Genomic DNA, 15,678 nt, shown 5'->3' with positions numbered 1-15,678 from the left:
AATTTGAAATGTAGGATACTTCAGAAGTATTACACATTTATCATTTTAGGTATTCTCCAAATCAGGATTATGTCCAATATGGATCAAAATATATTTCAGTCAATTAGATGCTAACAGTTTTCACCAAAATAGTTATTATACAAAGGCATGCCATAAAAATACTAAGAAATTCAAAACTTTTCCTGAAGTTTGTCAACAATCACTTTTGAAGTCGATTTTATAGGTGTGCTAACTTAGCAACCCCTTTACCCTAAAAACTTAAAAGATTAATATTGTCATAAATTTTACATTTATGTGATCAAAATTAATAAATTTTGGTTTTCCAATAACCAAATATTTAAGAATTTTTGTAACTCTATCAAATATTTTCGGCAGATACGTTACCAGAAAGCAAGATTCTTACATTTTCAAAAAGATATTTTTTGGTTTAGTTCCTGCTAAATGGACGCCGTTTTGTGACCAGATTTTTGTCTCAAGGAAAGAGGCCATATTATTTTCATATTTATGTGTGAAACATCTGACACTCATCACACTGCAGATACCTGGTATGCAGTTGATACTCTTGAAATGGGCTGAGCAAAATGAAGGCATAAATTTACATTTTAATATAATATCTCACTGCATTAAAATCATAGCACTACAGTGACTCCATTAGCAAGATGTGACATGCTGCTTTGAGAACTGAAGATGTTGGAAATATGGAGGGGACCAATGTGGCTCCCCTTAGCAGCTGAATGGTAGTAAATATGAGCTTTGAGTCACAGGTCTCACTGAATCGTCCATGTCCAGCATTAGCACTTTTAAGAAAAAATGAAAAGGTCTATAAGTTATCAATTAAAAAGGAAGAGCTTTGTAGCAATTTTGACTATGCTTTTTTTTATAATGAAGTCATAAAATCTTCAGCAGCTGCCTTTCACAATCACTGCTTAAATGTCTCCTCTTCTGCAGTAGCTTCCATGATCACCAAAAGTGGCCTAGGTGTCCCTACTCCGTGCTCCCATATTGCCCTGTGCTCACTGCAGGCAATATATGAATGAAATCGGTTTTATGTGCCTGGCTAAGCTGGCAGAGGACATGGCTGTGTTTTAGTCATTACTATATCTCAAATTCCTGACCCAATGCATGGTATAAACCAGCTGAGTAAGTATATAAATATCACAATTTTGAGAGAAGGAAATATATGAAAGTGAATGATGCAGTAAGATTTTATGAAAGGTAAGGCTAGGAGCCTGCCGACAAACTAAACTTTTCTTGAATTAGAACTTAATAATTATTTGAAAACACACCTCTCTTTGATAATAGCCAAGGTATGTAAAAATTTCCTGCAAGAAATTTAAAAATGCAAATACACCACTAGCTATTCAAGCAGAGAATTTGACTAGCAATTCACAGAAGAGGAATAATAAATGGCAAATGAGTAAAAATTAATCTACCTGAGTAGTAATGTTTTAAACTGCATTAAAGCAAGATACAATTTTATTTTACAAATTAGCAAACTGCTCATTATAAAGCATGGTGACAATTCAGTCAGATGGACCATGTCACACAGCTCAGCAAAAACTAGTAATACCTTCATACATTCATGTACAGACCTATGCACACATACCCCAGTTCATGTTTTTTCACCCAAGAATTCCAATTCCAGGAAAGAGACGTGACTGAATATTTGTGTGCATGTAGATAGTTATTTCTTTCAGTGTCACTTGTCACAGCAATGTATTGGAAACACTTTAATGTGTAACAGTAGAGGAATGGTTAAACTAATTCATCTATATAACGGACTGGTATGCAGCCATGATTTTTTTTTTTTTTAGAAGCACAAGAAACTGCTCACAATGCAGTGTTATGGGGGGGAAAGAGCAAGCTGCAAAACCGAATGTACAGTATGCCTCCATAGATACAAAAGAAAATAGACTAGAAGGTAATATACCATAAATAGTAAAACGTAGTTGAATATCTCCTGGTTCAGAAATTGCATGTGTTGCTTCCTTATTTTTATCTTTTAATATTTTTCAAGTTTTTTACAATGAAGATTCACCATTTCGGAGTTAATACTTTTAGTGCGATGACCCAAGAATTGGGTTAACAGCTCATCCGGTCCAGATCTAGTACCTGGCCAGGAGCTCGACAGAGAATAGCATGACTATCATTTCCATTGACCCCTTTAGATTAAGGTTACATAAACACTCTCTTTATCCCTTTGCACTGGGGATAGGACTGGACTATGTTTGTGTCTACCAATGGCAAGGTCTTGAGAGGGTCATCACTGTGCTCTGCCGCCCTTGCAGCAACCCTGACCTCCGCAGAACTGAGCCCGTCTTGGAGAGCCCCTTGCAGAGAACCAGCAGTGGCAGTTCCTCCAGCTCCAGCACCCCTAGCTCTCAGCCCAGCTCCCAAGGGGGCTCGCAGCCTGGATCACAAGCAGGGTCCAGTGAACGGACCAGAGTTCGAGGTAAAGCTTTCCCTTACCTCTCCCTGATGACATTCCCTGGGGAAGAGAGTGTGGGCATGGAATCGGGTTACTTTCTGACTTCTGTGACTTCTGCTCCTGGAGTGGCCACCGCTCTGTGATACTGAAGAGCCACTTAACTGCTCTCATCCTTAATATCCTTAGCGGACTGGGCCGCTATCCTCAATTATACATGCGATAACTGGTGTGGACTAAATCTTTTCTAATCACAAATACCAGTGTTTTCCAGGGAGATCACAGAATATTGGTCTTATTTGAAAATATAATCACCAGTCACCTGAATTTCCATTTCCATTTGATTGCCTGGTTAGAGTTTTGTGTACCTCCAAGTATCCTTCCCATTGTGCCAAAGTTCCTTTTCATATTCTGAATATAGTTCATAATATAGTTAGTTTTCAAATCGAAATTCAATAAAGACTAATATGGAATATTATATACTTGAGAGAAGAAATAAAATCTTTGACTTATAAATATATTTGACTCCTCCAGTTATTATTATTAGAGGTAAAAATATCCTCTGACTATTTAATTCAAGTCATTCATCATTGTTCGGTTTTCATTAATGAGGACGCTTGTGAAAAACATTAATATGTGCAGCTAATTTATACATGGTAGCACAATGTTTTTAGCTATATAAATTTACTCTTTCTAAATAACCTTCTTCAGAAGATAATTTTGCTTCCAAGTAATAAAGACCAGGAGTTTTTAAAGTAAAATTTGACAAATATTAACACACTTTTTTTAGCCTTTTCGTTGGACACAATCATATTTCACCTTCTAATATCTTTTTAAGGTTTTAACTAAATAAAATCGCTGCATGTCCATTTCGAAAAGGTCGACATCTGACATGCTGTCTTGTGTCTCTGAATTGGCATGGGGACGGGCCGTAGGCTGCCCCTGTATCATTCTTCTGACATCAATGGCACAGCCCACAGCTATGTATACTTCTGTTGCCTTGATCCAAATATAAATTTGCTTAATTTAGAAAACTATCACTCCCTTACCTTGTTCTATTCAGAAGCAACTTAATATCCTTCGAGCAAATACTAAAGAAAATTCTCTGATCCGGTTCAGGTTTAATTATCTTTTTTTCCTTTGGCCCCTAGTTCTTCTGGGTTAAAAGCACTCTATGTCCCTGGTGTGTTCCTGCCTAGGAAAGACCACTTTAAAACGAAACAAAGACTCTCTCTCACCCTAGATTGCTTTTTCTTTACCTATAAGCTCATAAATTGGAGAGATGCTCTTCACTTTGTAGCTGTCAGGGAGCCATTCTCTACTCTCGCTTTGTACCTTTATTCTACAGTCCTTCCCCTTTATCATCAGCACTCTCCTTCCTGTCCCTGCCTCATTCTTTCTTTTTTCAGGGACCCAGACAACTCCCTCCAACCCACCCATTTAAGAGCTATTCCATCAAACAAAATAGATTCGTATTGTGTTCCACAAAATTCTGTCGAAATAACTTATCCTGCTGGGTAAGTGATTCAGGAAGAAACCAAACATTAAATCTCAACTTTAAAACTGGTTTAGCATAATTATTGAAAATAGGACTTCGAGGAATCAGACAGAATCCCAGCTCTCCCCATAAGTTCAGCGCGACCTTAGGCCAGTATGTCATCTCTCTAAATCTGTGGTCAACTGTAAAATAGGAAAATGAGTCACATCATTGGGTAGAGCAAGGATTAAAAGAGACAATTGACATAGAAAGCATTTAGCCCTAGACCTAACACAATCAATGCTCGATAAATGGTAATGGTGGTCGCGCTTGCTACTTTTTCTCATTGTTCATAGCAACTTCCAGATTGTAAGCTTAAGTACGTTCCCTTGACTTCTCTTGCCTAGACATCTACTGTGTTTTCATGGGCATGCTTCAGGATTTGCCTAAGTGAATGTGTCCACTGAATAATCCTGAAGGATGACTTACCACAGAATTTCTGAACTCGAGCCAGCATTTTTTGACAGCCATTATCTTGCTTGGCCCTTTGTTTTCTCCTAGCCAACAGTAAGTCGGAAGGATCACCTGTGCTCTCTCATGAACCCTCCAAGGTGAAACCAGAAGAATCCAGGGACATTACCCGACCTAGTCGACCAGCTGTGAGTGCTTTTCTCTCAGAGTTTTAAACTCTTAATTTACCAGAGAACCCACTGGATAAAGCGGTTAGGGATACACCCATGACTATAAAACAAGAATTGATTAGATTAATAAGAAAAATGGATGCTAGGAGCATCCAGAAGAAAGTCATACTCGATAAGGAAAGAACTGAACAGATCTTAGATTGCTTATCTGCCTTTAGGTATTTGCTAATCATTAACGAATAACTGATATCATTCTGTAATTTCTACTCAGCAGGTTTGAAAAAAATTTTTGCAACTAGCAGTTAAGGAGATTTGGGCACTTTCTATGGGTTTCTTTTATCTATTCTGTCCTTTCTCCATGTTATTTTCTATATGAAATAATATTACAATTTTTCTGCCACTTTTCATGCCTTTAGGGCTATATTTTCAGGACCAACACCAGATAAGCATGGTCTGACAGGGGGCCTGACAACTTGAAATCTGCACTGCTGTAACACGACAGACCCCAAGTAGCCTTAAAATAAAAAATAAGAGCATGGAGGCTGAAATTTGAAAAATAACTTGGGAATAGTTACTATCCACTTAAATTTTCCAAGAATCTTTTCTGTGAAATGAATGTGAAGGCTTTTTTGTTTACTCTGTTTATTATATTTTAAAGTAAGAAAGTATAGTGAGAGTTATAATGAAGAGAATTTGTACCACTCTGGATTGAGACTCTGCTGTTTTGCATTTATCGGTTGTGGACTAATGACTCCCATTTTATGTCTAACCTGCTGCCTTTCTTCTGGCTTTTCTCCTTCCTGTGGATTCTTCTGGATTGGGTTCTTATCTCAGAGCTATAAGAAAGCTATAGATGAGGTTAGTATACCTTTTCTTGGTCTTGCTTTCAAAAAATGTAAACATAAAACTGATTTCCTGGTATTGACATTCAGAAAAATGGCCAGTTGGATCACAGATTTAAAGTTCACTCAATTGGAGTGATCTGCTGTGAGGAGCACCCCTTCAACAAAAGCTAGCCCAAGACCCTCAGACATCCATATAAAGCTCCAGAGTCCTTCCTTCTTAGTCAGAATGTCACTTTTTCAGTGTTCCAGTCTGGCTAAAGAAAAGCATCTGTGCTTTGTTACAGGCAGTTTCTCATTCCATTATCTTCCAATAGCAAAGCCTGAGCTTTTAACCTGCACTTGCCAGCCTCGCTAGCGGATGGTAGTTTTGCTAATAAAGAAAAGACATCATTCTAGGGCACTCCACATTTACAGTGTTGATTTGTGAACAAGGAGTTACTGGGTATTATTATATTAATTTTGTGGAACGTTAACTACAGTATTAGCAGCAACATCAACTTTAGTTAATGAATACCGGCGAGTTAAGCAACTTTAAGTCTTTTTCTGTGGAGACATTTTCCCATTAGAAAAATATATGGTTCTGTCAATGTTAAGTAGCTTGTTCAGAAGGATGACTGCTGTTTGTCAGATGTACATGAATACAGCATAGTGGAGTTTGTTTTCTTTTTAAGAGATAGGCCTTGCAAAGAGTCTTAACTGCATGGACTCTAAAGAATGCCATTATGACTTAAAGGCTATAGCTCTGCTGAGCACTATTTTTGTGAAATAAGATGAAAAAAGCACTGGCTCTAGGATCAACAAGCTGCATTCAAATTCTAGCTCCACCAATAAATAATTGTCTGGGACCAGTCTTATAACCTCTCTAGACCACAGTCTCCTCATCTGTAAAATGGGGATTAAAACAAATGCCCTGCCTTGCTCACAAGATTGCTTAAGATAACTCAAGATCATGTGTGCAAGAGCATTTTATGAACTGTGAAGTACTGTGTGAAATGCTGCGTAAAGCCAAGAGATTGTCCTCATATTAAAATTTGGGCCAGAGATATGGGCTGTCTTGGCAGGTGAGAGCAGCATGTTTCTATGCATCTGCTCTTTACCAAAGAGCCTCACTTTTTCAGAATTATGACTGCCTCACCACTCAGAGTGACTTAGAAAGTAATTTTCATGGTTAAAGAAGTCTTGCTTATAAAAGAATGAGACTCTACATGTCTGCAATGTGTGGATCTCTTATACGATGGAAGAAAGGGAGGGTTTTTAATTGCTCTGTGCCTCTGCCCTGCTTCTTTACCTCATAATAGAGAGAAGGACAGGGTTTATCACAACTTTTATTAACGTTCCCCTAAATAATTGAAAAAAGAGAATGGTGTTCTGGTGCTCTGGCTACTAATAAAATGGTTGTATGTGGAAATCTCGTGAGTCCAGAAATTGGCATGGAGGTGGCCATGAGGGAAAGTGTTCTGACGTATTTCATCTAGTTAACCCGGGATATTTTAGGCTTTTAAAAATTGTTTTATTTTGGTATACTTACACACTAGACAGAGATGGGGGTGGGGAGGGTTACAGAGGTACAAGTAATTATAAGTAATTGAGGAAATGTAAGCTGTTCACCAAAATCTCTGAGGCCATGTGTGGTTTTAAAAAAAAATCCCCCTAGGTAATTCTGATAACTCTAACTCCTGAGTATCTCTGATCCGAGATAACTTTGATTCTAGTTAACTCAGTGGTTCCCGATCAAGGACGATTCTTTTCCTTCCTTCCCTCCCATTAGGTGACATTTGGCAAAGTGTGGAGGCAGTTTTGGTTGTCACAACCTGGAGGTTGGAGAAGTGCTATTGGCATCTTGTGGGTAGAACAGGGAGATGCTGCTAAACATCCTACAGTGCAGAGGAGAACAACCCACAATAGAGAATTATCTGGCTCCAAATGTAATAGTGCCACAGTTGAGAAACGAATTAAACCTTCCTCCTGTCTCTTTCCAGTGACTGATTTGCCATTTAGATAACCCAGGATTATTTGTCTGATTAACTATTCTGAAAAATTATTGCTTGTTATTGCTAATTTAGTGGTTTGATTTTTCATAAAAATCCATCCAGGGGAATGTCCATTAATTTCTAATGGAATGTGAGATTGTGCAGCATAGTCTGTGATTAATTCACACAACCTTTGAAAATAAATATTCTTTTTACTTTAGCACAACAAAATATATGTTGTGACGATTATATACACACGCAAACATTGGCTTCACCACTATTTTTTCATAAGTACGTAGGAATCTAAAAAAATTCCAGAGCACATCCAGTTTAGACAAAACTTGAGCAGTAGATAGATGAGGTCACTGAGGTTAAGTGATTTCCCCAATGGTATGTCTTTAGATTTCTTGAAAAGGAAAAGAAATTATTTTAATATGTAAAGAAAAGACCAGCTTTAAATCTTTAACTATTATTTTAATAGTTCAAAAAATTGAACTAAAATTTGAATAAACTGTATTATTTCTAAGAAGAGAGCTAGGAATGTACCTCTTTAGGTAAGATATTCATAACTGTCAGAGTAAATAAATTTTTATGAATGAAAAATTATATCAAGTTGATTCTAAAAAGTATTATATCAAAGAAACTATTGGGTAAAAGCCTCTATCTTCACATTTACTCTGTAGTCAAAAAATCTTTTGCCATATTTCTTTTATAGTTATATAGTCTCAACTGTCTTCATGCTAAATAGCACCTTTTCCCTTTTTTAATACTTTTTAGCTCTAGGCTTGAGACAGCCAAGCAATAAATTACCACAAAAACTCATTATATGGAGAAAATTGGTATTGTCAGAAAATAAAATGTATGAAAAGAGATCTGAACTCAGTGGTGTCACTTTTTGGTCATGTCTATTTCCTGTAACTTTGCTATTGTAAAATTTTCCAGAGTGGATGGATAAGGAGCAAAACTTCAGCTAAACATGTAGACTATTGGTAATGGAAGATTAAATTTTTTTGACTGGGGATATTACTTTTGAGTTATTCATTATTGTTACTTAGGGATTTTCATATATGTCTCAACTTTCAAGCTGTTGCCAATTCAACTTAAAAGGAATTTGCAATTATTTTTAATGTTTCAGAAAGATAACTTATTAATAATGCAGAAAAATCTAGTTAAAAACAAAATTATAAAACATTTCAAAACTTTAAAGTGTTCCTAAATACAGTGTTTGGAAAAATTTAGGTCATTTTAATAAGTTATTTTAAATCAATGGGCTTCAGACCAGCTAAATATCTCTAAATATATTTTTTTAAAATCTCCTTTGTCTTGTTTTGAAATGTCAGAGATAAGGAAAACCAACCCATGGGGAAAATGTATTATTAATTTAAATAAATTGTAGCTAATATCATTCTATTTTACTCTATTAACATCGGAAATAAACTCTTTTAAACCATATTCTCTCTTCAAATTATAATAAAATTTATTTTTAATGACGAGTAATATTTTAAATGCTAGTTATATTCTTTGATGAAACGTACCATGATCCTAACGTATAGAACACAAAATACAAAATAAATGTATCTAATTTCTTATTATTATAGTGGTTTGGAGGATTTTAATATCCTTTTTCCTTCATAACCTTAACAAATATCTAGACTATATTTTCCCAATGTGCTCAAGCATAGCATGCTCTTCACTTTGTTCTCAATTTGATAAAGATAACCATTGGCAATTGTCAAGAGGAAATAAAAAGTAAAAAGCTGAAATCTGAATATTAGCTTTTCCTATTTTGGCCCTTTGCCAAAGAAACCAGAACTAAATTTGCATAAAATTTTATCTTTGTTTAAATTGCCCTCTTTTTTTAATGTTATACATTGTATTTAAACACCTAGAGTCTTTTTATTATGTACAATTCTATTTTCATTTCCATAGATGAGGCAAATATATCCACTGAGATTGATGCCATGCTTGTGTGTATCTCTGCACATGTGTAAAAGCCCAGAAAGCATGTTTGGGTGGAAAATGCACAATTTGAATTTTCGAAAGCTTCCTTTTTCCAAGGACTTCGATTCAAGTGACTTCAGAATAAATTTAAAAGTCATTATTGCTTTCCCTTTGATTTTTATGAAATTAGAAAAAAAGAAGTCCTTCATTTAACACTTTGAACTTCCTAAATTTCTAGACCAAATAAACACTTCAAGTGTTTCCTCTCCTAGTTTTAACCAATATAATAATGCCTGACATACAGGTGACAGTAAAGAAACATGATGATCTATTGTCTTCTCAAAATAAAATTGTTGTTTAATCATATGCATTTATCATAGTTTTTGCTAATTAGCATAGATTATTAAATGCCATTTAAATTACCTACTTTGCTTTAATTCTACATCAGGTGAAATTAGACAGATACATTTCTGGATTGAAATAAAGAGAGAATATGGACATAAGAAAACTGTGGGATTTAGTATCTTGCAATGAGTTTCTTTCTCCCTAATCCCCTGTCTCTCACTGAATGTTCTGATTCTCACATGGGTCACTAATATAGGGAGAAATGGTAAGACTGATGTCAAATTGCTTTTTCCTCATTTGCATGCTGTGTGCCATGGGCAATTTAACCCATGCAAATTAGAGCTGCCATGCTTTTGCAGAACTGCTTCCCTCTGCGTTGCTCTGAAAGCATGTAAAATAAAAGGTAGTCAGATATTCAGCACACTGCCTGCAATATGCCTGATGATTAAGTACCACATCATCACATCCGTCAGGCTAAAGATTTCATCATACTCATGGAAAACTGAAAAATTATCTCTTCCTTTTGGTGTTTGCGCATTCATTGTAGTAGTCCTCACCAGGATTTCTGCCAGGTTACTGCAATTTAAACCAAAAGAAAATGAAACACCTATAATTCTGGAAGAGAACTCTCTTTTTTATTTTTTATTTATTTATTTTGTTGTTGTTGTTCCTCTTGATTAACTCAGCTCTGTGGCTATAAATTTCAGTGGCACCGGGCTTTGGGTTGGGCCATTATTTGATGTGGCACCTCTGCTCTCCAAGGAATAATGATACACCAAATGAGTCATTGTTGTAGCTGGAATCTTGGGAATTGCTCTGTTCTGTGACTGATCATAGATTTTGGTACAGTAGCAATCGTAAGAGGGGAAAGGCCATGACTTTGGCTTGGGCAGGAGTCCCACAATACTGGGAAACAATTTCTAATACTGTGCGTTTTACCATTAACTCTGAGGGTGACCAACTTCACCTTCCCAAAGTAAAATGAGAACCCAACGTTTGTATATATGTGTACACACACAGCGTACATACACATATATACACGTGTATATTCAGAACTGAACAGTCTCGGTCTAGCAATTGGTTTTAAATGAAGTTTAAATTTATTTTACCTTTCTTTTCTAGTATCTACACACTACAAACATCGTTCTCTTAGTTCCGTGCGGTAACTGTGTTTGTAATAATTCTATATAGAGCTTTTTTCTTGTTGCTTAAGCTGGAGCACTGACTTGCTGAGAGATGTAGCTCTGATGTCTACAATTCATACATGCTGAATAAATTTTTCATTTGTAGGATCTGACGGCGTTAGCCAAAGAATTACGAGAACTCCGGATTGAAGAAACAAACCGCCCGCTGAAGAAGGTGACTGATTACTCCTCCTCCAGTGAGGAGTCGGAGAGCAGTGATGAAGAGGAGGAAGATGGAGAGAGTGAGACCCACGATGGGACGGTGGCTGTCAGCGACATACCCAGACTGATGTAAGAGGACTGCTTTTTAAATGTAGGCCAGGAGTGGCTATGTCTTCAAAACGAAAGGACAAAAAATATGAATTAAATATAAGAGCATTTTTGAGTCTCTGGCAGGATCAATTGACTTTTGGGATTTGAAATTTTACTAGATCATAGTTCTATAATTGCTTCTCTTCATAGACACAGTCATTTATGTAGCGTTTCTGGGCCTGAATGTGCTTTAGGTATTGTTGTTGGATTGGCTATCTCTTTGGTGATGCTTTTCTTGGTTCTTATCATTTCAGGGCAACAAATACTGACAGCCAGACTGTTGGCTTATGCCTGTCCTTCTAAAATTGAAAGAGTAAAATAATGGGCAATGACATTTTGGGGGTTGAAATTAACAACCAACCTGAGACATATGTTCCATCACCACCATCACCACTAAATGAGGAGGAATGTGCATGGCAGTGTGGGGTAGCATCCCAGCCAAAGAATCAGGAGTCAGATAATCCTGCAGGAAACTTCTGAGTGTTTGACTCAAATCCACCCCTCATATTTCTCTGCTTCATCTTCTTCATTGTCTTTTTTTATGTGATACTTTTTCCTGTGGCCTGTGATTTTGCCACATACATTCTGTCTGTCTCTTTGAAATAGTCTTTTTGGATATTTATATTTTTATCTACTTAAAATTCCCTTAGTATTTACACCTTTTCCATATTTTCTTTTCTTTTTTTAAGTGAGGCTTACTTTTTCTTTTTCTCACTGAACTGGATCCTATATCAGAATCTCTCCTCTTTCCATATTATTTCCCCGAATCAAGCAAACATATCCATACAATGTCACTCACATAAGTCTTCATTTTCTCCACCTCCCCCCTAAAACCACAAAGAGCTTTTGCTCTTGTCTGCTATAATTTTGATAGAGTGAGATGCTAATTTTTCCAACTTTACTTCTCATTCATCTCCATTTCTTTGGCTCACCTACTACTATTGGTCATCATACCACACTGACTCCTCTAAAAGCAAATCCATCTCTTCCTCTACTACAGAAACACCCACCTTTCTAAAATTGCCTGAACAGACCATGCCAAGCTTCTGCTCTGCTGTTTGGCACTCTCCTGTCCCCTTAGAAATCACCCATGATGGCCTGGCCTACACAAATAGAGCCCGTCCCCTCTTCTGTGCTGCTGCTCTATCTAGAATATAACCCTGCAGTTTCATGTAGTGCCTCCATTTGGGATATTTATTAGATGTTGTCTCCCTCTCTGGGCTGTCAGATCCCTGAGGGTGAGAATTGTACCTTGTTTATCTCTCTACTTAACAACTTGCATGGCTGTCTGGAATAGAGTTGGTCTTCAGTGACTTTGATTTCTATTTAAAACAAAAAAAATAAAATTTGTCATCCAAGATAGAAAGGAACATGGGGTAAGATTAGAATCCTGAGGGGAAGGCTTGAAGTAAAGGCACAGAAGGTTGGTGCGAATGTCAGGTGTATTAAGGGGAATGTCTGGATGAGCAAGATCAGACCAAGAAGTGTGCACTTGATCATGTAGCCACTGGAGAAGTATTGAAGTTCTCCTGAGCTGGGAATTGACATGATCAATGCTATGTTTGAAAGAAATCATTTCAGTGAGATGATTTCGAAAGAGAACGAACTAGAAACTTGTAAAACAATTCATTGGATCAATTACTACAATCCTGAGCAATAATAAATGGGTTATCCTTGAATGCTTATAGTGGAGACAAAACTTGATACAGTTGTTAAAGAATTGGTAAATTCTAGAGAGATTAAAATAATCATCCATTAAAGAACATTTAAAATATTTAATTATATACGAGGCATCCTCAGAGAAAACAGGATACAAATGTGTGTGTTTATTCCAATTTAGTAAATATATACATTTTCGTGAATATAAAATATACACGGTATGTTCTACTACAGCATGATAGTTGTATGCCTAAGAAACATGACACTATTAACAAATTATTTCTTTAGGAATAGGCTATTTCAGAGTTAGAGTGCTCCTTACATGCATTCGTATCACTTTTATTGTCTATTAAACCTTTATATTTTGTGCTATATATTTTTAGAGCAAAATATAGAAAATATATTGCAACACAGGTTACTTCAATGAAGCATATACAAAATAGCTTCTCAGAAACGGAGCCCAGCCATTCAGACAGGCAGCTGTAATTCTTGATGTGCAAAACAACACCTTTTTTTCTCTACAGTGCTGGTTTCAAATTTATAGCATAACATCTAACCTATAAGAGTGCACATAGCTAACATTATATTCCTTAACCAATTGCACTACTTTCCAGTGCCTTGTGCATAGAAAAATAATGAGTGGAAGGAAATAGAGCAAAATTATAATAGTGATCACCTCTGGATTATACTAAGAGGAATGTTTGTTTTATGGATATCCCTAATTTTATGATGATCAGGTTCTGGTCCTGTTAGTGTTGTGGAAGCAGAACTCAGTTCATGCTATTTACCTGCTACCCTACAACTGTTTCCATTCCTGGGGCCAGGGATTGTCCCAGCACCTGTTCCTGCCAAACTAACCTCCTCAAATGCCTTACATGCTCCCAATGTTGTGCCTTTACTTGGAATGACCTAGTCCCTTTGTCCCGCATTCTCACGTACATCCTGTCTTATATTTAAGTATTTGTGTTGTGTTTTTATGCCCTTCTAGGTGCTAACTTCTTTAGTTTCAGAAACCATGTCTTATTCAGTTTTTATATTCACTTCCTATTGCCAAACTAAGGGCCTTTCATATAGCAGGTGTTCAATAAATGTGTTTTGAATTGAATTAAATCAATACCTACAGGAACACTTTGACAAATCCAGTTAGAGGAAATTATTTTTCTAAACCTGTGCCTTAATTACAGTAAATTTCCCATAGTTATCCTTCTAATCAGTAGAGGTGTTTTGTTTGTAGTGTTTATAGGAATTTAGACAATTTTTTCTACACAGACTCTATATCAGAAAAATAATTTTTAGAACAAAGGATTATTTAACTATAAAATCTTATAGTTATTTTAGCCTTAGTTTTTTTGAATCATTGCTTTTTAAAAGTTCTTTTATTATTGTTTTATTTTTTAGAACAATTTTAGATTTACAGAAAAATCGAGCAGACAGTACAAATTTCTCATGTTATTCTTCCCATTTCCTGCACACAGTTTTCCCTATTATTAGCACAGAACATTAGTATAGTACATAGGTTACAATTAATGAACCAGTATTGATACATTAACTAAAACCCATAGTTTATTCAGATTTCTTTACTTTTTACCTAATGTCCTTTTTTGTTCCAGGATCCCATCCAGGATACCATATTTCACTTAGTTATTTAGTTGCCATGTCTTCTTAGTCTGTTCTTGGCTGTGACAGTTTCTCATATTTCCTTTGTTTTTGATGAACTTGGCAGTTTTGAGGAATACTGATAAAATATATGGTAGAATGCCACTCTGCTGGAATTTATCTGATGTTATTATCATGATTAGACCAAGGCTATGGTTTAGGGGAGGAAGATAATGGGTAATATGTCATTGTTATCACATCGTATCAAGGGTACGTACTGTCAACGAGACTTGGCATTGACCTTGATCATCTGCCTGAGGTAGTGCTTGTCAGGTTTCTCCACTGTCAAGTGAATTTTTTCCTCCTTTCCATACTGTATTCTTTGGAATTAAGCCATTGCACAGCTACACTTAAGGAGCAGTCATGTTCCCCTCTTTTAGTGTGGAATATCTTACATATTGTATTTGAAATTCTGCACAGGAAATTGGTCTCTTCTCTCTATTTAATTTATTCAACCATTTATATCAGTATAGACCCATTGATATTTATTTTATACTTTGGACTATGATGCAGACCTTCTTTGTTTTGTGCCTAAAATTGTTCCAGGTTTGACCATTGGAAGCTCTTGTGTCCCTTTGACTGACATCCCCCATCAAGCACTTTTTTACCTTCTGACACTATAAGATTTTCCAGGCTCATCTTATGTATTCTTGTTCCAGTCCTGGAACCAACCATTTCTCCAAGGAGTCCCAATTTCTTTATTAAAGAATAATATTGGAAACCAAGATTCGGGTACTAGGTGTACTCACTGCAACTGGAGTATCATTTATTAGAGGCACTCTCAGCTGCCAAACAAGGAAATATATGTGTATATATTGTCCCATGTAGGTACACATATCTATAAATATTTCTGTATACAGTCATGTGCTGCTTAATGATACGTTCTGAGAAATGCATCATTAGGCGATTTCATTGTTATGCTAACTTCATGCAGTGCACTTACACAAACCTACATGGTATAGCCTACTACACACTAGGCTGTATGGTATAGTCTATTGCTACTAGGCTACAAACCTTTACAGCGTGTTACTGCATAAGACAACATGAGATTAAATCAAGCACAAGAGAGAATGATGTGATCAGTAGATGTAAGAGGCTGCTGCTGGCATAATACAGCATAGTGTTTTACAGCAAACTTCTTTTTTATAAGTAGAAATAAATGATTCAAATAATGATCAAAAGAATATACTCTAATGATTAAAAGAATTGTGTAGTAGATAGAT

At 36.2% G+C, this 15,678-nt stretch overlaps 1 protein-coding gene across 4 annotated transcripts in view; it reads left to right on the top strand.

Annotated features, from left to right (window-relative positions):
• Positions 1 to 15,678, top strand: part of TNIK (TRAF2 and NCK interacting kinase) — a 348,429-nt gene that overhangs the window by 301,618 nt on the left and 31,133 nt on the right. For 3 of the 4 annotated variants that reach the window (XM_039865032.1, XM_039865028.1, XM_039865030.1), the window contains 4 exons: positions 2,289 to 2,452; positions 4,464 to 4,561; positions 5,378 to 5,401; positions 10,935 to 11,119. In XM_039865032.1, the coding sequence (XP_039720966.1) occupies positions 2,289 to 2,452; positions 4,464 to 4,561; positions 5,378 to 5,401; positions 10,935 to 11,119 (471 nt within the window). The remainder of the gene's footprint in view (positions 1 to 2,288; positions 2,453 to 4,463; positions 4,562 to 5,377; positions 5,402 to 10,934; positions 11,120 to 15,678) is intronic. The other variant, XM_039865029.1, reaches the window with a different exon arrangement.

The sequence above is a fragment of the Pteropus medius genome, unplaced genomic scaffold (assembly GCF_902729225.1).
Source record: "Pteropus medius unplaced genomic scaffold, Ma_sr-lr_union100, whole genome shotgun sequence".
In the NCBI taxonomy this organism is placed as follows: Eukaryota; Metazoa; Chordata; class Mammalia; order Chiroptera; family Pteropodidae; genus Pteropus; species Pteropus medius.
Note: the sequence above shows the minus strand (reverse complement) of the source record. Positions and strands in the feature narration are given on the sequence as shown.